Here is a 24,249-nt window from a genome sequence, read left to right as displayed (position 1 = left end):
TGACTAATTAGATTTATGAAGCGGAAGGGCCATAAGTACGCCATGATTATTTGCTTTACTATTTTAAATCTCGCTAATCCATTTATTAAGTCTCTACTATCAGAAACAGCAATCTCATATTAAATCCACATTATTATATATTACAATATTATTTACTCCATTAAACTTATGTATTTCCAAGATTGAACAATATTAACAATAAATGTCTTAAATAGTATAAATTATACTAGATTTATTTTTGACCGATTTTATCAATGTTGTGAATCAAAATTGTGAATATAAAAATTTAATGTTAACAATGGAAAAAAATGCCAATCCCGGGATTATCTAATTGTAATCCCGAAATCCCGGGATCAGAATTTTGGCTTGGGATTGGATTCCCTAGTCACAATAGAAATGTATGAATCATAATAAAACTACAATTAATATTTTCATTTAACTTTAATCAAAGGAATATTTTACAAATTTATAACGGTAACAATAATATTATAATCTACTTACCTATAACCAAAATGCATACTTTTAATTAAATCCACAAAACTACGGATAGGCATGAGCTGAACAGCACAACAGGTCATTCAATCTCATTCGAAATGTTCAAAAGTAAACCGATGTCGTGATCAGTGTGACCCATGAATGAAATAGAATTAAATGCTTATTATATTGACGCACACATTACGTTAGGTCACCCTGTTCAGCTCATATCGGCAATAGCTTCATTCATAAGGACAACTTTAGACATACACAAATGTACACTTATACACAACATAAATATAATATTAACGGCTGTGCATGTAATAGTCGATAACTGTTGAGAAAGCTGCAAATCCTGCAGCTCCAACTATTCCAGCTCTGACACCAGCTGAAAAAAAAAAGAACTATGTCACGGAGGGGCATATAAGATATTTATTTTCAAAAACTGATATGTCCATAATTATAGGACGGCACGGACAAATGCGAATTATTCACACCACCTGCAAATATTTCGCATCACCCCTGTGATGTTTGTATTGGCTTACGGAGAGGATCGGACTTGCATTGAGCATGTGAATTTGCAACTAAAAAACAATGAAAAACTTCAACGCAGTCGTTGTTTTTTTCTGTTTGTTGCTAATTTCGCAAGTTGTAAATGCTGGTAAAAGTGGAAAAATTAATAGAAATACGTATTCGTACGCATACAATCCACGAACCGAAACAATCTTTTGCTTTTATTGTACATATTATATGTATCTGAATAAACAATAATTTCTATAAATATTAATGTTTCATTAAATGTATGTATATAGGTTCGTTTTATTTTTACCTATCCTTTGAAACTAACTCATATTATAATAAAAATTGCATGCTTTTAAGTTTCATTCGACTTACCCGATTTTTAAACTTACATGAACATCTTCGGAACGAATTAATAACGTTTACTGTCATGCAAAGCTCATGTTATGAACGTCGTGAATTTTGATTTGTTTTTCGAGCTCTGGTCTTACCACGACATGAAGTGATCCAGGAATCTCAATTACCACAAAAATCAAGCCCACAATATTTTGTTTTCTTAAATAAATAAAAACTCTTACCTATCGATAAATTACTTGGTAGGTACTATGGACTACTGCATTGATGAATATTGTAGACAATTTTTTTGGCATAAGTGTTTTTATTATAAAAAATAACTGAGTAATTCAACCCAGTAAATTAGAAGACAAACCTCTCAATCCTATTAGCCCTCCTGTGACCCCTCCTGCATATGTGCCATTCTTCCAATCGGACTTTCCCCGAGCGCTCTCAATTGCGCATTCAACGCCTGCAAACACGGCACCGATCATCGCAAAGTTTTTTGCGTAGCCCAACATCGAACCCTTCATCTCCCGGAATACTTCTTTCGCTGTTTGCTGTTTCTCCGCTCCTGGAAGGGATATATTTGGATTCACTGATGATGTGAAGAGACCTAAGGCGGCTCCGAGGCCATATCCTGAAAGAGATAAGAAGTATTATGGTAAGTGTGACATTGAGTCCATATTATAGTGAAGCGGCGAAGAGTGGAGGTAGGCTGTGGAGATCCGACATAAATAGTGCACACTAAACTTTGTCAGTCATACTTATTTGTTTTCATTGAACTAGGAATACAAATTGCAGACGGTATTAGTTAGTTTTTTAAAATTCAACTAAACGCTGTCTAATGTAAACCATATTAGATAAAAAATAATATTCTATAGCTCTATTATGGTTTGGTTTAATGAGGATTTAATAGGAATTAATAAATTTTGATGATTTTGCAAACAAAAAAGTTTTATTTAAGAACTACATTTTAATAAGCAAATCCAGTATAACGTACTTGCTTGGTTATTTGCGTTATATGTGATTGCGCATCAATGGTCCATTACTTATCTGAATTAATATATCTCCGAGATTATGTTTGAAGTTACAAATGAATCTGTTATACGAAATCATTGCCAACTAATTTAATCGGTAATGATGCGGAAGATGACCGCATGACCTTTTATAATCATACTTTTTATACCAAACCCAACCTAACCTAACCTAATCTACCCAACCTAATCTAACTTAACCTTAGTGTGTGATAATTATACATTGAAATGGATGAAAATATCAAACTTTAAATTAACAATTATCGGATCGAAAAGCATCTGTGCCAACAGAAAAGGGTATTTAATATAATTGTCTACATGGGATAAACTGTTCCCACTAAAAAAATGATGGTAATTATGCCGCAGATGCCTGCATGAGCATTTCTAATATTTTTTTTTACGGAAACAGTTTATTCTATGTAGACAATTATATTAAATACCTTTTACTGTCGGCGCAAATGCTTTTTGATCCAATAATAATTGTTAATTTAAAATTTGAAATTTTCATACATTTCGATGCATGATTATCACACACTATGATTATATTAGGTTGGTTAGGTTAGGTTAGGTTAGGTTATGTTAGGTTAGGTTGGGTGTGTTGGTTATAAACACTCATGCGGGAATCTGCGGCACATTTACTAAAATGATAAATGGTCATGCGGTCATATGCTATATCACTATGACCATTTAATCACTACACTCATTAAACATTATCCAGCTTTAATTTCATATATTTAGGGTCCACCGGCACAGAGGATTTGGTATATATGCCGCAGATAGGCATGAGATTTTATAATTCTCTTTCTAGACCAAACCAAATCTAGCCTTACCAAACCTAACCTACCTCAACTTAATGTAATCTAAGTTTGTGATAATGATGCAACAATATGTATGAAAATTTTAAATTAATAATTATCGGATCGAAAAGCTTCTGTGCCTACAGAAAAAGATATTTAATATAATTGTCTACATGGAATAAACTGTTTCCGTTAAAAAAAAATGATAAATGGTCATGCGGTCATCTGGAGCACTATAACCATTTAATCGTTAAACTCATTAAACATTACCCAGTTTATATTTCAATATTTAGGGTCCACCAGCATGGAGGATTTTTTTCCCAAACTATCTTCGCATTCATATTTAATTAAAGTATTATCTATGATTAAAGTCAACTTGAACCTAGTGGATTAGTCTATGCCTAGTGGGTATGAATCGCTGGTTCTTTCCGGGTGACTCAAACTTACTAACAATATTAAGATAATCGAATGTTTCGTTTTCTAAGTGAAATATGTATAAATAGTTGTTCATTTAAATTACTTACCTATAACACAGCTCATTAGTGACTTAAAAGCACAACTTTCCACTGCGGATTCGATCATTTTCTCTTCATTTGATTTTATAGTAACTGGTCCAAACAATCGGGGTATGATGATATTTTCGCGATATCTATCATTATTTCCAACCAAGTGCTTCCCGAGAGCGTCCCAGTCATTATTCTCGACGAAGGCTCTCACTTCTTTAGAAACTACTTGAACTTCTGATTTTTCCTCCATAGCTGATTATTTGACAGAATTCGCGTAACATAACCTAAAATATTTGACAGCTCGCCAGTATGCTTTTTAAAAATATTTATGGTGGATAGCCATCATGATCATAGCGACGGTGCATTGCACTAATATTTTTTTAATGATTATTGTATTGAACGGATTTAATAGATGGCGCATTTTTTTCACCTTTTCGCTGAAATTTATAATTAATTGAACTTAAAAAAGATTATGATTATTATTATTATCAACAGTAAACAAAATTTGAATTTGTTCATATTAATTATTAACTATTAACATAATCAATAGCAATACATAAGTAGATACAATCAAGGGTTACTATTTTATTTGAATATTTTAAGTGTTTTTTTACAAAATTGATTAAGGTAGTTCATGAAATAAGTGACCTGAGAAAATCTACACAGATAGAATATGAAACTAATTTTATTTATAAAAATAAAGAGTGTGATTTCCTTCCAGCTAGGTATATAGTATAGGTATTTTATTTATAAAAAATTATCTTACCTAAATATCCTCTAGAATCTAGATAGGTAGGTACACCAACATACTTATTAATTTATCGCCCTTATTCAGCATTTTCACTCCACTATCATGGGTTATTATTTTACCTTGAATTTAAAAATGCTATCACGTCGGGTAAAAAGGATGTTATCAAATTGATTAAGATCATAAAAGATCGCAGATCCACTGGCAGACACAAACTTCGATGGTTGGCGGTTTCGACAAGGATGCTATGAGCTGTACACCTGGATGACGCTGCTCGCTGACCAAAGGTATGGGGAGATGGTTGAAGTTCATATAGGAGAACAAAACTGAGTTGTAAAGACGTCGATAGTCAGGGTCAGTAGTTTATAGTAATGATAATTGATGCGTAATAATAAAATGGTTGAATTATAATTCTGAAAGTATGAGAACCAAACTTTACTATAAAATAGAAATAGAAAATAAATCCTCTATTACTATTTAATAGGCATGAATTATTGGGAAATGAAAAAATAAGACAACTTAATATTTTTATTATTTACACATTTTATTTCAGTAAATTGTATAAAAATAGTTTTTTTCTTACATTCATATTTTTAATAAATATAATTCATATTGGCAGTATAATTATTATTATTGTATTTTTAATGAGTAAAAACCTCTGCAAACAAAAATAAATTTGTTGAATTATTTCAGGGGCACATAAAATATTCTTTATTATTATTTTAGCACACAATATAATTCACAGTAAATAATATTGTAATTATGCCTTTATACATTCAACCCCTTTGAATTTATTAATTTATAAGGCATAGTACCTATGCTATTATTTTGATATACCTACTTACTAACATAATTATTTTATGATGTTTCCTAATACTAAATTTATCATTATTCTACATTATTTAGAAATGAATATGATAATATATTATTTTAATAATTACATATTTTATTGTGAACGACAATTTGACACAATTTAGTGAACAATGTAGTGCTTCTAGCGATATCCAACGACGGAATCACAAGACATTAAAACATTAAAAATTCTTGATAAAATGAGCATTCGTATTTCTATTAGGTATTGAAACATAGTTTAAGATTTTTATCAGAATACATTAAGTATATAACATTTAAGTACATAGGTATGGGAAGATTTTGATTAATTATTCATGGTTTTAATCTATTTTTAATTTATTTAGAAAACATCGATTTTTTATAAAATAAAAATGTGTCTAACGTGATTTTATTAAAATTTATATCTGCTCGAGGTATTGTGACAATTCCGTCAATAAATTTAATATTGGTAGAAGCACTAAACTCTGCTTCAAAAGAAGTTTAGTGGGCCTGTTTTCATTGTAAATTGAAAATATTTTACAATAGATCGGTATGCTGAACAATAAATAACTAATTAACATATATTATAAAATATACTATTATTGAATATACATATTTAATAATAATTAATAACATGACATAATATGTACTTATTATAAATGAATATAATTATTATTTTTAAATACAAATGAAGAGAATAGACCAACTGCTGATAAAATAGCATCAAAACACAATGTAGTCATATTATTATTGTTTATTAAAATATATCAACTTAAAGACAATAATATTATAATAATCATAGATAATAGATAAATGAAATAAATTCATACTGTAGGTATAATTTAATATTACCTACATTGTCTATTTGACGTCATAATCTGTTGATAAGTAATTAACACGAACATAGGTAGAATCTATACCTACATTTTAGTCGATGATTCCATCAAATTAATAGTAGGCTATGATGCAATTATTTTGTTCTTGACATTTTGAAAAGAATGTATTTATCCTTTTATTTGTCTATAACCGACATACAGACAAAGATGTTAATTTTTAAAGTAGATATTGAATTTCTTTCAAAAATTTTAATGTAACAGTAAATAAATTGAAGGAAACAAATAATACAATCAATGTTAGTTACCTAGGACATAGGTAAGTAATATTTTTTTATTATAATAATATAAAAAGTTGGCAACTGATAACTTATTTAAAAAAAATATATATATATATATATGTTTAAGTTCACTGGGTCAAATGAATATACCTACTACATTAATTTGCATTGGTACTTGTTGAAAAATATACAAATTAACTGATTGATTGGATCCCAATATATAACAATTATGTATTTTTACTATGTTCGATCATAATATGGACCTACACAGAGTGGAGGTTGTATTAACAGATTTCTTTAATGAGCAAATACTTATTGGAACAACAACATATTGTCAGACATTTTGCCAGACGCAGTATTCGAGCCAGAAACCATCGACATTATAAGCCAAAGCGGTACCGACTCTGGTACATACTATTGATTAATATCTACCAGCGCATCTATTCTCAATTCTATACACAAGGCGCTATCGAGGATAGTTTATCATATTTATGTATTGAGGGGTTAATTGTAATAATAAGGCCTTGTCCAGATGGCGCGATTTGACTCGCGCGTAAAAACTCGTGCACGTTCCAGGTACATGTGACTCATTGAGCCGTCCACATGTAATCGCCGCGAGTCACTTCTCGCGCGCGGTCAAGGTACAGGTGACCTCATTAAGCTGTCCATATGCACTTGCGGCGAATCACGGCGAGGCACTGTCAAACTGTCAAAAAGTGCTATGTTTTAACCGCACCTCTCTTGGCTGTGTTAAATTTTAGAGCGAGATATAGTTTTGACAGCTTAGACGGCAAACTTATTGTAACAATTATAGCACCTCAATACATACATATGATAAACTATCCTCGACGGCCGTCTATAGCCGCCTCACATGCATAGAATAGATGCGCAGTTCAGGCAGTAACGTCCCGTGGGGGTAGGCAGATTGAGCGTCGCTTGGGGGCGGCAGTTACTCGAAGGGCGGAATCGAGGAAAATTATTTGGAATATATAGAAATACCTTCCTTAATTTATTATGTAATAACGAAAATATCTTTACATTAAAAAATTGAACTCATTAGATTAGTTGGGTTTGCAATATCTAGTTTACTTCCGTTGCCCTTCGACGTCCTTGGTGACCAGAAACGTCACGTGCAAATTTGTGAATAATTAGTCTGATATTTTGTTGGTAATGTAACCATACAACACATTTCTTAGATATTGGACTCATGAAAGGATAATAAAAATAATGTATAAAAAAATGAAGAGGCATTTTGGCGCTGCCTAGGGGCGGGATTTTATCTAGGGACGTCATTGAGTTCAGGATATTATGACTGGACTCTGGGGTATTTGGGAATGCTTTATAAAAATAATTTTATACTGTTGCAGATCGTTTACAAATTAATAACAAAAGTTCAGTAATTTGAAATGTAAAACAGCGAGGTGATTGCTACGACCATATATTTATGAAAGATACTTTGACGTTTGTAATTAATTGTTGTAAGTGAAAATTGTTCGTTTTGAATTGAAGATTAATCAGAGTAATAAAGACGGTAACGCCTACCGAAGAGAAGCCAAAACTACACATTCTTAATAACTCAATTAAAAATAATTACAAGATAAAAATACCTTTTTATATAGTTACCACGTTTTTAAATTTTCTGTTAAATCATATAAACTTGACAACTAATAATTTAGGACAAATAAGGCAATTGTCAACAAATCATTTTTTTAATATTTTGCAACAAACAAACAAATATATAATGTCATTTTGATTTCCATAGTAACGCACGTATATATTAATAATTTAGTTGCTAGGATCACCCCCTTAGCAACCAATAATAGTGGATTGGATTACGGATTTCTTCCGAAATAACTTTTCATACAAAACAGAATTAACTGAAAATGAATTCAATTCTGCTTGAAGATGGCTAAAAGTATTAAAATAATGCATTGGCATCGTGTTCTGATATATTTTAAAAGTTTCAAATGTCTAGCTAGTCGGCAACTTAGTTAAAATCGATTGCAAGATTTGTACTGGACAAACAACCACCGGACAAACAAGAATACGAGCTAATAAAAACGTTGAAAAAATCATTTCCCCTTACAACTAGTTAGAAACGGAGTGACGAAATGTTAAAAACGTGTCGATATTTTATTCCGTGTAATAAATTTCAAGTACAGCGTGGTCAAAAATCAATAGGTCATAAATTGTAAATGACTATTTTCCATACAGAGTCGCTGAAAACAACACTTGTATAGTAAACGATACTTGAGTGTTTAATGTTTTTCAAATTAACAAAACTTGCAAGCTCGATAGTATGCAAGTCACCTAACACCTACTCTGTATTTATTAATATTGAGGCCAATTCTTATACAAATGATAACTATTGATATAAGAGAGAAGATTGTTTATAAACATCGTGTGTTTAAAGCAAAATGTCATGTAGGTTTACAAAATGGCACAAGAAACTTTTTATCAGTAAACATTTTTTTCTTTGTTTTATTTAACAGCCAACGCAGAATAAGACGTGTTTGAAATTCACTTTGTTTTTTGTTCATAAAAATTCAATAATCCAGGCCTAAAATCATTTTGTAAGTATTATTCATCAAATACATACATACATGCTTCCCTTCCAGTATGCATGAAAATCTTTTCTAGTGGGATATTGTCATAAATCAAAACCGGACACAATGTTGCAACACCACAGAACAGATAATAAATATAATTCCGATAAGCAATATTCATTGCACTACATTTTGATGCAGGGTTTTAAATGTGTGAGTGTCCTACGAAAATCAAACACGCATTAAGCACGTGCAATAGTGTGTTTAATACATCGATATTAAATGAGCGTCAATGCATAAACCGAGAGCAGTTGTGAGTATTCGAAGTATGACGTATTCTTGAGATGTGTTTAAGTTTATCCCGGATTCTTCCTTACTCGAGATTGGTTACCTGCTACTCCTAACCCGTTAGGTATTTCAGTTCCCATTATTTCTGAGTTCCCTGTGCATACAGGCGAGGCCATGCCGGGATAAACGAAAAAGCAGATTCTGCACATACGCCGAAGTGACAATTTTCTTGTATACTTGTGCCCCATGTCGAGTTACAGTGTTAGTGCAATTTTTTTACAGGCGACAAGTAGATGTCTTTTTCTACTAAAAATGTCAAAATTTATACAGATGCGAGTAATAATAGTGTTGAGTTTGCCACAGATAAATCTCCGATCCGAAATAACTTCCTGCTAATACAATCATTATTATTACAATGTTTTTTTGGCTCATATTCTTATTTGTCCGGTCGATTTTTAACCGATTAATTAATCGATTTTTAACTAACTTCCCGACTAGTTAGACATTTGAAACTTTTAGAATATATCAGAACACGATGCCAATGCATTTTTTAAATACCCAACACATAATAGCCATTTTTCAGTAGAATTGAATTCATTTTCAGTTAATTCTGTTTTGTATGAAAAGTTATTTCGACACCATTATTGGTTGCTAGGGGTCTGGGGCCCTAGCAACTAAATTACTCATATATACGTGCGTTACTATGGAAATCAATATGACTTGTCAAGATGATATTTCAGTATTATTTCTATCAAGTACAATTTTTTTTTGATCGTTTAAGCTAATCAAGTCAAGTTTATATGATTCAACAGAAAATTTAAAAACGTTGTATATAAAAAGTTCTTTTTATCTTGTAATTATTCTTAGTTAAATATAAAAAAACTAATTTGGGTGAAAATTTTATAAGTATTAGGTACAGTTACCTGTCTAGTGTTTTGGATTCGCGCATGCGCACAAAGAAAGTGTTAATTCGGTTTATGATTCACACGCGGGAACAAATAGAAAGAAACGCACTATGAGGAAAACAGCGAAGTATGCCGCCATGAAGAATTCGAAGGTAGATTGAGGGTAACCTGTCATAGATTAGGTCACGGTGATACGTTATCGAACGGCGAAAATATGCTGCTTAAAAAAAACACGGCGTCGTTTTCTAATATCAGAAGCAGGTGTCAATTATGTGATTTTGTCAACAGTCCGGCGTGGTGCGGCATGACCGAGATGACAACAGGTTGGCTCACTCTTCGCATACCTTCCGTTTAGAACCGGTTGTTAAAATTCGCGCTGGCTCGTAATGAATATTTTTGATGTAACCCAGTTCTCTACGCAGGTTTCCTTTTGGTTCTCGGCCTAAGAAAGTTTAAAGCAGTGGATGCGAACCATGATTTGCGTGAGAGAAACAAAACGCTGCTGTAAAAATGGTGCACATTTTATTAAATTTGCTCTACAATCCGGTGTGGCCAACACCTCACGAAGATGCTTCGTATTTTATTTTTTTTGCGAAAAATGGATCTTAGCCACTTGCTCAACCTATTAGGTGCACGCTCTGGATTCAACACACATTGACAACAACACAAAAAACAACATTTAAGAATTTCCAGACTCGGGATTCAGACCGGGACCCTCAAGATTATAACAACATTAGATTTAAGAGTCTAATTCTTCATTATAAAAAACATGATTTTGAAAACCATAGGTTGTACCTAAAATCTTAGAAAAAAATGGGCTGAGGAGGGCTCAATCAAACATCTTTTATTTTCCGGATGAGTATTCTATGCTTTAAGTAGGCTCTCGTAGTAAAGTGTATAAGGCATTAGCTTTTCATTCAGGGGCTCCGGGTTCAATTCTCAGTGAGGCCACAATACACATATATAATATACATATATGATTTTCTGCAAAGTTTCCACTAGAACACTATTATTGGGCCTCGCAGCCTGTTGTTGGGTAAAAGTGTTTTCTTATTATATCCTCACACTGCGGTCTTTCCCGATGGATGTGTGTTAAAGTACCTCGGGTTTTAATAATATTACGTGTTTACAGTAAGAACTTAATAGGTTGAGCAAATGGCTAATATCAATTTCCCGTAAAAAAAACTAATAAGAAACGTCTCCATGAGGCGACCTAAATCCACAACGAATTATAGAGCCAATAAAAAAATGTTTTGCAGGACTGGCTTGAATACCAAAACGACATATTACTTATCTTCACTACAACTGGCACCGATATGTAATTTTTTCACCTGAATTTTGATCATGTGTACCAACACTGCCAACCAGTAAGTCATCGCATTGATTATCAATTTGTTATCATTAATCCACTACTATTGGATGTAGACTATTTTACTTAGATCCTTCAAGAGATGTCAATTACCTACACAACAGTCATTTACGTTACCATTTTCGTTAGTTATAAATCCTCGAATAGCGAGGCTAGGGGTGTAACAATGTAGCTTAGCACCCGGGGTAGTAACAAAAAAATGCGCCCTTTACGCAATACAAAATTTGTAGGTAACAACCTGTGAAAACTTACTACAAATACATAAATACCATTTACCGTTATACAGTTACAATTAAAAGATTTAGACAATACAATTTTAATAACATTAATGAACGTATTTTTAAAAATATACGACTGACTATAGAGGATCTTAGTAGAATTGGTACTATTAATGAACGTAGTATGTGAAAAAAGAGCCTTTGTAAACAACCCTGTCCATAAACATCTGGAACTGCTACCTAAATAAATACGGAATATAAATTTGGTTAAAAATTAAATGATAGTATTCGTAAATTTATACAACCCACGTTGGTCGAATTGGTAAAGCGGTCGTTTCTGAAACGCAGGTTCATCAGCGAATGATGAAATAAGCATGTTATTGTTTCAATATGTATCAGTAGAGTACAGGGACCCCATAGATTAGGAGAATGGATAATAATCATTTTTCGTAAACTCAACAAACATTTTACGACAGCAATTTACTTTTGTAAGTACTGGTAAACTGGTGAAAGGAATTTCTTGAAGGAGTTGTCTGGTGTCCATATGCTTCGACGAAGGAGTGGCCAAGTAAATAATTAAATGTCAATAGAGTTGGCAAAGATATTATAATTATTAATAATGTTTCAATTGGTCAATATTATTATTTTGTCGTACCCACATAAATGTATTTCAAATTGACCCGCCGTTTACCGCTTCCGTTTCCATAGACCATAGACAATAAGTCTACCGGATGTGTTCGATTTTTCGACGTTTGCGCGCGCAAATACCGTAACGAACGCAATTAAAATTTGATAAACAAATCGGGAAGTAGGCGATTTGATAATTTACTCATTAATATGGGCATCACTCAACAGTTCAGTATTAATTGTCGATGCTATCCAGCGCCTTAAAATATTAATCACCAGCTATTTTCACACCTTTCTGATTACCGTTATTTTTTTGTAAAATAAATTAATGTGTGTTTAATAACAACGTGTCGTAAATGACTCAGGTGTGTTCATTAAATTTGCTCGAGAGAAAGTTCTGAATTCTTTTACCAATGAAGCCCATTTTTTTTATTTACTAAATGTATTACCAGCTTACATATTTTCGTACGTCATCGGCTGATGGATGCAAACATTTACCAGAGAGATTAATTGTCTATAAATATAAATGCGTCATCGACAATTTAATTTATTACGTTCTTTGTCTACGGTATTTTAACTACAAGTTTGTTGCTATTGAATTTTGCGAGAGTGGTTTCCTTTATAAAAGTAATCACCATTGTAGCTCGGTTTTCGTTCACCGCAAAACAAACCTCGTTCCTGATAATACAGTAAATAATACAGTGCCTACCGCATTATATCTGTTTTATATATTATCGACAATGTCCCGGAAAATCACCATATATATCCACCCATTTTGTTGACAGATATTCTCCACAGCACTCGATATAGAAAATTTTACAAAAAAACTACTTCACTCGCGCTTCACACTTCACGCTTCGCGCTACTTCACAGCGCTCGATAATTTTCCAAAATTATTGAAGTTCGCTTCTATGTTTTCGTTAGATACCTACATTTGACGTACAAATACAATAACATGCTTTAAACTCTTGACACAAAAATCTACTGAAGATTTGAAAAGGCATTAACTTTCAGCATCATAGGTAAAAATTATCTGCTGCATAAATAATTGTCAAATTGTCTTTGGTTAACACGCATTTTTTTACGAGAAAAACCTCATAATACACAAAATATGTTCACTGAAGACCAAAATTTAATTAAAACTGAAATCGTCTGATAAAATCTATGTAGTAAAATAACACAAAAACTTATTATTGCATGTAGTTTACTACATTTGTCAAAAAAATATATTTTTACCATGTGCTCGACAAATTTCGTACCTATTTAAATTCCAGAAAATCTATGTAAATTAAATGAGTGAAGTAGTTTTTCTAATAATAATTCACGAACCGAATCGCTGTTTTTATTCTTTTCCACGAGACGGAGCGGTAGTGTAGTTCCATTTCGAGCACTGATACTCAATGATTTTTGTTAACTGAACTATTATGACATGGCTAGATTCTAATTGATCTAATTATTGTAATATTCCATTTAATACTTACTTTACAGAGTCAAAGCTTGGGTGTTAAAACCACCAAAACATTGAAAAACTGGATACTTTTGAGATACGAATGTATCAGCACACTATGTGTTCCTAGGTTGAACGTGATCACATTTAATATGAAAAAAATGCACAGGTACTAGCTGATAAGCCAAACTAACTTATAGCTACTGTCAAGCACAGAAAGCTGCATACTTCAGATATATCTTCCGTAATAAAAAATATAATATACTCCAGCTCATAGTGCAGGGAATGGCAGATTGCAACATATGCATATAGCTTATCTCTGAAAGTGTTTCAATGTTCAATGCATTGGTTATCTTTTACGACTGGTCTGGGATAAGAAAATGTACAAACTAAAATTTTGTCGCAAAATTTTGATAAAATACGACAAGAATAAACTGATACCAGTAATTGGATAGTTATCATTACACAGTATGTAGATACAACTATATAAAAAAAATTCAACACTTCAGATCGTCAAATACTTGGTCAATTCTTTACTTACAAAATAATGTATTTGTACTATCATTTAATATGTTAATTTAGTATAATAAACAGTAAATGACTAACAATAAATATTGTCTCAGTAACTGAAGATACCATTAGAAACGATTTAAATGGAATAGCAAAAAACATAGATAAATTAAATAATAATTTCAAATCCCATCATGTCAATAGTATTCATTTTCTAAATACCTAGTTTTATATATTTAAAAATGCAGTTAACAACACTCAAAATTATGGGCATACAACCATCGTATTCATATTCATATATGACCCAGCAAACTTGAAAATATATGCCTAATGTATTATTTCAAGTATAATATAATATGTTTTCTCTAACTACGTTTATATATCTAAATTCCTAATGAATTGCTTAATAAATAATTCGTTTTGACCTCTAACTATTTGAGCTCAATTAAAAATATACACTCTTAGCCATGTATATACAGATATGACACTATAAGACACTTAAAAATACGATATAATCGGGTATTTATATGACAATTAATTGTTAAAACTTCGTTGATTTATTACAATGAAATCCACAACCAAGTCAATTGACAGATTACTCTGAACAAATCATATATTTTTTTCTCCATATTATTACTGTAGGTATCCAGTGATTCTAACTGAATACTATATCTTCTTCTTATTTTCTGTGCAGTCACCCTTATGTTCACAAATACTTTGGCGAAGGCCTGATATCAGAAGCACAACATATTCGTCATTCGTTTGATAATATGCAAACCCTCATCCCAAATTTTACAATCTAACTCGATTAAAGTAAAATTTGTTGAAGACATTTGCTTATCTAATTATTGTTCTCGATTTAAAAATCAGGTTTAAAATGGCGTCAAAAATAAAATCAAAATGGCGCTACGGTTGCCATGCCGACGCGAGTTCGCGCCACTGGTTCCGCGTAGCTATGCCTGGCACGCGCGTCTCTCCTGGGCCTCTCCGCTTCCGCGTAAGACCTCCTGAGTACTTCCCAGTCTCTGCTCTCTGCCTGAGGCCTCCTTTGCATCTCTAGACTTCTGTCGTATCTTTCATCAACCACGGCTGGCCTTCCAACTCGTTTAGACTCCATCTGTCTTTGCCTTTCTTCGAGAAGTTCAATCCTTCCGTCTCTTGCTGGTTCTTTTCTTGGAACTGGTTCTACTTTACCGACTCTTGGCTCCTGTTCACGCCTTTTTGGTGCCTCTACGTGTGGGACATAACGAATTTCTTCAAACTGCTTTTCGCTTTCAACTCCTTCGTCATCACTTCTTGGATCGTGTTTATTATAGCGGTTATCAAAATACTTGTCATTTCTTTCTCCTCTGTATTCAAAATATCGTTGCTCAAAATGAGGAGTTCTCTCTCTTGAATCACGTGGATCTTCAGGAGTTCTCGGATCTCTTGTTTCTGATACATCCCTATACTCTCTTAAATATTTAACATCTCTTGGTTCCTTATATTCTCTTATTTCTCGATTATCTTTTATTTTTTTCTGATCCCTAGAATATCTAGGATCCCTCTTTCCATCTTTTATTTCCTTTGAATCTTTATAATCTCTAGACTCTCTGTATTCTCTATAGTCCCTTGCATCTCGCAATGGTTTTACATCTCTAAATTCTCTCATGTCCATTGGATCTCTTGATTCTTTATATTCTCTCGAATCTCTAACATTTCTACTTTCCCTATGCTCTCTTGTTATTCTTGGATCTCTTTCATCTCTTACAGCTTCTCTTGAGTTTCTTGGAACATCTCTCGGGTCATTTCTTATAACTGCACGGGGCATTTCGGGTCTTCTTTCGACAATTATATCTTCATCATCATCCCATTTCGATCTGTGGTTTGATTTCAGTTCTGTGGGAGAAATGGGTCCTCTTGTTAATGCAGCATTAAGATTTCTTCTTATCTGCGCCCTTTGTTCAATTTCTTCGTTTAGTTTTTCTCTTTCGAGGTTCATAAACTTCTCCTTGGCGACGTTGAATCGATCTTTCGGTGATACGGAGCCAGCTGAATGGCGGTTCTTTCCTCTTGCGGGGATTTTACCTGATGGCGGAGAGTGAGCGCGTCGAGTTGGAGAAACAGAAACGTCGAAGCCTTCGTGAAGCATGTACGCGGTGCTATCTCCCCAGTCTTCTTCTGTAACAAGAGAGAAATAAAAATTAAATTAGCATATTACTTTTACATAAAAACACAATATTGGAAAGATACGTAAGTACTTATTTTATTCCTATAAAAATCTACATAATCCAGTAAATCTAAATAGAGAGGCGATATGACAGCGAGTCGCAGTCAAAGCCTCGGAAAGATCACAAAAAAAATGTATTTTTGTCTTCGAATCACGAGATATACTAATCTAAAATTTTCGCTCTGACATTAGTAAAAGAAGATTATTATGTCTCCAATGTTATAATTATTAATATTAAATCTTTTCTTAATTTGAAGATCTTTTACCGTCAATCACATAGTGAGGAACCATAGCATAAACCTCCTCTTATAAATACCTACATCTCATATCATACAATGCACTCGTACACTGGATACCTAACAACATTGCGATTATATTAAATTTATGACCATGAAGTCTTGGTCAATAATTAATAAACAACTCAGCTCATGAAAAAAACTTATAAATTTAACCTATGTGCCTATAAATTTGAATACTTAATAATGTTTATAACCTAAAAATTAACGAATAACTTCTACCGGTAGATTTCGCAACTACGAAACGTCAAACGTTGTTTAAAATGACATTAAATTTATAGAATAAAGCATGGCTATAGAATATAAACTATTTTAATCTGTAATATATACATTAGCTACCCATATTATTATAATTAAAATAAAATAAACACCAACATTTTTTTTTAATTAATTTTATTTTATTTTACCCTTTATTAAAAACGTGTTTAAAGGTAAATCATGCTGATTGTGTGCAAATAAAGTATTATATTATAAGCCACTTTAGCTGCCATTCTGGCCAAATCAATTGACTTGTTTACAAAAACAAACAATCGAATTTAAAAAATTCAACAAATATATAAAAATGTTGTCATACCTAAAACAGGTTTTTGTTTTCATTAGTTTTAAAAATGGAAAAATTATACACATATTTATCGTGAACAAAATGAATATTAAATGATTCTCTTCATAATAAATAAATAATATATCTGTTATTATGAAAAACATATTCTTGGACGTCCGAAAGATACCGATGTCATGATTAAATAAAGTTGCTAATGAGATTTATAAATTCGTCAATAAATAATAGACAAAATCTTCAAACGCGTTGTTTATTTTTTGTTTTTGATTCATTCTTATTTTGAAAAAGAAACAATTCAAAGTCATGGGTGAAATAAATTGTAGCTAATAATACTGTGTTTTATTCAATAAATAAACACAGAATTTTTTATTGAACCTACATAACTTTCACACACGCGTTTAAGTCTATCTGTAAGCCAGTTCCCATTAATTTCGTTCCCTGTCCAAACTCTATCATAATAAATATACTAAGTACATACATTATGACGTGATATTATCAATGTTCACATTTTTTACAACAAAGGTACCTCCGTTCATCTTCATTTTTTGTCCCGGTAAATAGTGTAATAACTCCGAGACGAGGTCTACGCGAAAAAAAAACGAGAATGTCAAGGATTTCTGCTGATTATCGATTCATGAGAGGCCAAAGTGGCTTGTGAAAAATGCATGCGCTTTGTTTTATTTTCGTACGTGCGAAAAGGCATAATTTTGTTTATGACGGAATATATCTTATAGTAGATAAATAATATAAAATATGACCTTAATAGAAAAACGAATTAAATGCAGCTTTGTACCATCAGGTCATATAATATTTAAGTACTGTATTTCTTTTGTTATTGCTTCAATTAGACAATGTAGTATATAAATAAACACAATTGACATATAATTATACGTGTAATGTACATATAATATGAAGTGTGTGCAAAATAAATGACAAGATTTCCTTCTCACCCATGTCTTCTCATTTTTAGTTGGAGCTGACACGGGAGATGACAATTTGAAAAGATAGCTCGCTGCCCTAATGGGAATGGCTGAAATGCGTTCACGTCATAGACTATAGATACATCTAGACGCCACCCGTTGCATTGCTAAATGAAGCTGCGTGCCGTGCGTTTGGTTTGTGGGCGAGCGAACGCATTCATCTACGAATGTTTGAGACCATAGACCATTTCGCTAGTGCTCGCCCAAAGTGCTCGCACTAGACGCTCAGAATTAAAATATAATTTTCTATTTTTTTACGTTATATAGTATTTTTAAGCGGTCAAAATGCAACCATTAGGTAAAGATATCCATAATTTAAGTTATTTTAAAGAAACACTAGGTCACTGATATATAATAATATAGAAATAAATTATCACGAACATGTATCAACTTACCTATGAAACGTAATACCACCTTCTTGCTTATCAGTACGGCTACCATATTTTAATACAACACACAGAACCATCTTTCCTACTTAATTAACTAAAAATATTTACCTCTGACTTTATGTTCAACACAAAAAATAGCAATTTTAGCAACACGAGCTCGCAGGTTATCGAGCTACGTGAAGCGATTCACCATGATTTGCCGGCGATACTTTTGGAAACTAACTCACACATATGTAGACCTTTTATCTTACTCTAGCGCGTGTCGCAGATATTATAAGGGTGCCGAATACTTTCTCACTCGCACTCATGCATCGTTTTTATTCAGGCCTTGGTCCACGTCCTGAGAATGTCTCATGAGAAATTTAATCTTGATGCCTGTTCTTCAAGCCAACTGGATTCCGGTGTCTTGGAAGGTCGCTAAATAACATCCGACATTTTAGTCTGCCAGGATCATTATATATATATTTATTAAAAAAAACCTTTGTGAAGTGTGACAGAATTCAAGAAGTTCACAACATGCGGTTTAAATTGAAAAAAGTTAACGGTAAATGTGCCGCAGAGGTGGACATGAGATTGTACAACTATCTTTTTAGACCAAACCAAACCTTATCTAACCTAACCTAACATAACCCAACTTAATCTAACCTACACAACCTAATATTACCTCATATAATCTTAGTTTGTGATAATGGTGTATCAAAATGTATGAAAATTTCAAATTTTCAATTAACGTTTATTGGATCGAAAAGCTGATGCGCCAACAGAAAAAGGTATTTATTATAATTGTCTACACAGAATAAACTGTTTTCGTAAAAAAAAAATATAAAAGCTCGTGTCCACCTCGGCGGCACAATTACCAAAATGGTTCTTGTCGGTTTATAGGAAGCCAGCGGTAAACAAATTTTGAAGATTGTCAATATACTGGATTATTTGTTATATTCGGTTAGGTTAAGTTATGTTAGATTAGGTTAAGTAGGTTAGGTTAGGTTTTCATTCTTGAATTTTGCCATAATCGGCTATGAATATTAGCGCTGTTACCGCCTGGTTTCCTGTAAATCGACTTGTACCTAAAAAATATATAAATAATTCAATTTTAAAAACAAAATACACGATGAGTACATCACCGAAAAAGTATATTATGTCTTTAGGGAGCGTAATTACTAGTTTTTGCACCCTTCGATGATGGTTCCTGGTAAGCTTGACACGGGGAAAGGCGTTTGTCCCGCCACCACGTAGGCTAATTTTAGTATTGATGGGTGCATATATATTTATTTTTTGGGACGTCAGGATTGGAAACCATCCCTCGCGAGAACAAGCAAAAATGTTCCAAGAGAGTGCAACGTGAGAATGTCTTGAAGATAATATTTTTTTGCCGAATTATCGAAAGAAAAATAGTTATATATCTTAAAATAAAGACAGAGAAGAAAATTCATTTGAACGCGCTCTAAAATAAACTTGTACGGAAAAATTAACTTTCGTAGGTCATTACGATTTTTTAAATCACTTATTCGTCTATATCCTGACGCCAGATGTTCATATTTAAATACATACAAATATGTACATGCCAAAAACTGAACTGATCATAATATTGCAATAACGATTAACCTTGCATAGTTTTGTCAGATGTCTCTGACCTTTAAGATAGGTATATCGACTGCTTTATCTGCAAACCAGCCAACTGCACTGTTGACCAATAATGAGATATTGATATCATTTTGTTATAAAGCATGTTATCTATACTCACAAAAAATTTCAAACTCCTAAACCTATAAATAAATGCGTTATGGAACGCTCTTTATATAAATTTTCTTTATATTATATAAAAGGGAAGTTAAATTGTGTATTAATTCATAGTGCAGCTTATTTGTAAAAAAATCCCAGTGTATTTATTATTTATGGAATTGTTAAATTTCGCTCGATAGATAAATCATTATGTTTTTTCTCCTTCCTGACAAATTTGCCCAAATGGAGTTAGCCGGTTTGTAGATAAAGCAGTCGATATGTACTTAATTATGGCTCACTCTGGTATGCCTAAGTAATGCTCAACATACACTTTCCATGCCATACTGTAGAGAGACTATACTTAATATAACTACGAGACCAAGTATCACATGAATACGTGTTTAAACACCCTGTACTTTAAGTACAATCGAAGGTATCTCTTGGAAATGATGCTCAAACGTCTGAGATATGATACACTCTACGTCAAATTTGGTTAGGTCAGGTCATGGTCAATGGAAACCCCATCGAGAGTCAACGCGGAAGAGGAAGGTCACAGTATATTAAATTATCCAATAAAACGAAGGACACTACAGGTTTTGCATACTTTAGTTGTGCGGAATGCAGGAATCATTGGAGAGATATTATAACGAATACAATAAATTAATTATTGAAACACAAGTTTAAAAAAACTGACATATTATCTATCTGCTTGAATAATAAACTTTACGAATATGTAGAATAGTATAATAATGTATGCCTAGTTATATTATATTTAAACAAATTTCGCATGTTTTCTATTTTGCAGTGGCGTAGTAACCCACTTTCTTTCGACTTTCGCCCCTTGAAAACCGCACCCATTCTGTTCCAAGAAAACATTCTGATGTTATTGCACAACTATGCTACTTGTGTAGGTATATTTCTCCTTTGCGATTCTCGAGAGATGCTTCAACCTTTCAAAAACGTTTCGTCACGTCAGAGATACACTATTATGATTTGGCAGGGCTGCCAATAATACTACAGTGACAAAAACTTCATACTAGGATATTATTTTTAAAGCCTACATTATCAATTACCTTATTATTTTCCTATTAACATATTTAAATATTAACTTTATAATTATACTCTACATACCTATATAATATAATTTGCCAACGATATATAGGTGGTTCACAATAATTATAGGTTAAGTCCATCGAAATGGAACCTGAGATATTTGGACCTAAAGTTAAAACTACTTTTGTAAAATTCAGGAATGTTTTCAATGTATATACCTACTTACCACATTTTGATAGTACATGTATCAATTTAAATAAATAGTCGAAACATAAAGTATATTCAGGCTTTATTAATATTAGCAAATACCTCTTTATACTAGGAACTGTCAAAATGGAGATGATTCACATTCAATTTGATGTCTTATCAATTAATACTAGTATTGTCATTTATGGGGAAAATTGTAGAGCTACGATTTTGATATTAACACACAATATAGAAATCTGTTTTATCTAGCCACTGAAATAAAAAAATCGAATTTTATGAAAATTGGACTTGATCCATAATTATTGTGAACCACCCATATTTTATTCTGTCTGTTAATATGTGTTATAAATTGATTATCGGCTTGATTAATCAGAAGGACATGTATTTATAGCTAATGCATTAATACATTACCAGCTATAACACTGATCAATAAAACAGATGCTGCAACTAATTGTATACATTTCACGCATACAACACATACAAACAATTACACAAGTATTGTAAAAAATATAAATACAATATCAAAACTAGTGTCTTACTATCGTGTGCACTGATGCTGTAGGTATAATGGCCTAATATGTTTACTGCGATTTGTACCATATAATATCTAATAATTTACGTCCGTTGGATTCAATGCCAAATGGTTTCATGGTGTACACGCTGAACTATCACACTCCTTCTATCAACAGTTCAAATTCTTTGGATGATTGAAATTGTGATCTGAAATGTATCTGTAAACTGTAATAATAATTGTTTTCCAGGATAATTATGTTACCAACTTCATGGCTGATCTCGTTGTGAGGAGTGATTCGTGATTTCGGATATATGATATTGTCGGGAGGCTAATACCGTTTTTTTGTGGCAACCCTGCGCTATGATATCATTGCACGAATATCATTCGTGCACACGAGAATGTTGGATGATAAAAAAAACATTGGATGATTAAAGAAAAAATGATACAAAACGAAATGTTATTATCGCTCTGATGTTAATTATAGCAAAAAATCGAGTTACGAACACGTTCCGTCTTATAACAAACAATAATGGTAGCCTCCGTCTATATTTAAAGTGATGATGTCTTAATGAAAACCACTTCATGAAGTAAACAGCGTTGTGTAAGATGAAAATTAATAAAAAATATAAAAATCACATTCATTCAAAGACTTTCCCGGAAGAATTCATAAATTATGGACGTTGAGCAAACTATTATTTTTTTTATTCAACGAATAATTCACAAGATTTGAGAATATAACATTCTTTATTGAACATACACAATTTGCGAAAACTCAGAAATACATCTTTAAAAAAATACGGCACCAGACAAGACTACTCAAACTTGCATCCATCGGATTCTGGACACTGTGCTTTACCATTATTATTCAAGACTTTTTCTCATACTGTTTTTATAGTGTGTTTCCATTAATAATGTATGTTCAGTAAAGAATGTTACATTCTGAAATCTTGTGATTTATTCGATTATTCATTGGAAATTATTCGCAGGTGCAAGTACGATAAGACTAATATTTTGAGAGATCCTGACACTGACTAGCGGTTTTATCCCGTTGGGGGAGGCAGGTCATACGTTGCATAGGGAAGTCACATAATAATGGGCGGCAAATGAAGGAACGAATACAAATATTACAACTTTTGAGAGCTGTGACAATTTCCATAAGGCCAACGATGCTGTCACTTCATTATAAAGTACCTTTTGACATCTTAGTTTAAAAAAATAATCGAAGCATAACTATTATTGTATTTAATACCCATTGTAATATATTGCAACGGCGGTTGATCACAAAAACAATGTTTTCACAGGGGTGCCTCCAAACCCATCAGCACCACAGACATCCACATACCTAAAACTACTATTGTTTAAGAGTAGGTTTCATTTAAATGCTCTATTTCTTAGTATATGGTGACAGATTTTTTGCCCGAAAATAAATAATAAAATAGTATGTATGTAGGTAGGTACTTAACGAATTTAGAGTCAATTTCAAACTAAAAATAAAAGGGGAAAGCATTATAATTCTGCTTATGGGCGGCACTTTTCCTAGAGATGTCACTGCTGGCTAGTAATCAAAATAAGTACCTACCTATTATGTAGACGAAAATGTAATAATTAGGTGAGACGCAGATGGTTTAACTGGTAAAGCATATTGGCAGAAATTAAAATACACTGTGAGTTGGTTGGTAAACCAATCACGGATCGCGGGTTTCATCGCATGGCTGACAAAAATTCATATAAGTAGTTAGTTTATCTTAATGTGTTGGGCAAACAACTGATAACCATTCACCGTAAAAGCGATATATATATATATCATTTTTCTATATAGATACGAATATTATTTTATATTTTGAAAGGAGAATTGTAATTTCCCTTCTAGTTCCAATGATGCATTAGTCAAAAGCGAGTCTTGACTTCTTCACAATTCTTCGGTAGTCTCCAATCATTGCTGCATACCAAGAAACTGTATTAACTTTTAACAATAAACTTTTTTTTTAATAACATGTTACTTACATACTTAGGTCAATAGCCCGTTAATATTATTAAAATGTTTTTTATAC

The 24,249-nt window shown here is 32.4% G+C and overlaps 2 protein-coding genes across 2 annotated transcripts in view; both read right to left on the bottom strand.

Moving 5' to 3' along the window:
* Nucleotides 1–423: 423 nt before the first annotated feature.
* Nucleotides 424–3,977, bottom strand: LOC147069621 (mitochondrial import inner membrane translocase subunit Tim22). Its single transcript, XM_085950441.1, has 3 exons — nucleotides 3,685–3,977; nucleotides 1,703–1,966; nucleotides 424–862 (listed from the first exon to the last, which is right to left on the bottom strand). Exons 1-3 carry the CDS (start codon nucleotides 3,914–3,916, stop codon nucleotides 780–782), a joined length of 579 nt encoding a protein of 192 aa, XP_085806567.1. The 5' UTR covers nucleotides 3,917–3,977; the 3' UTR covers nucleotides 424–779.
* Nucleotides 3,978–13,236: 9,259 nt separating this feature from the next.
* Nucleotides 13,237–24,249, bottom strand: part of LOC147069620 (uncharacterized) — a 132,359-nt gene continuing 121,346 nt past the window's right edge. The window contains exon 4 of the mRNA XM_085950439.1: nucleotides 13,237–16,429. Within this exon, the coding sequence (XP_085806565.1) occupies nucleotides 15,165–16,429 (1,265 nt within the window). The 3' untranslated portion in view covers nucleotides 13,237–15,164. The remainder of the gene's footprint in view (nucleotides 16,430–24,249) is intronic.

Source organism: Rhyacophila brunnea, unplaced genomic scaffold (assembly GCF_057557595.1).
Source record: "Rhyacophila brunnea isolate RB1 unplaced genomic scaffold, BYU_Rbru_1.0 scaffold_23, whole genome shotgun sequence".
NCBI lineage: Eukaryota > Metazoa > Arthropoda > Insecta > Trichoptera > Rhyacophilidae > Rhyacophila > Rhyacophila brunnea.
The sequence above is the reverse complement of the archived record's forward strand: the minus strand, read 5'-3'. Positions and strand labels throughout refer to the sequence as shown.

Excerpts from the sequence above, each read along its gene's own strand:
- LOC147069621 (XM_085950441.1), bottom strand. The coding sequence starts at position 3,916 with ATGGAGGAAAAATCAGAAGTTCAAGTAGTTTCTAAAGAAGTGAGAGCC. Across the intron at positions 1,967-3,684 it reads ACTAATGAGCTGTGTTATAG|GATATGGCCTCGGAGCCGCC; the intron begins GTAAGTAATTTA and ends TATCTCTTTCAG. Across the intron at positions 863-1,702 it reads AGGGCTAATAGGATTGAGAG|CTGGTGTCAGAGCTGGAATA; the intron begins GTTTGTCTTCTA and ends TTTTTTTTTCAG.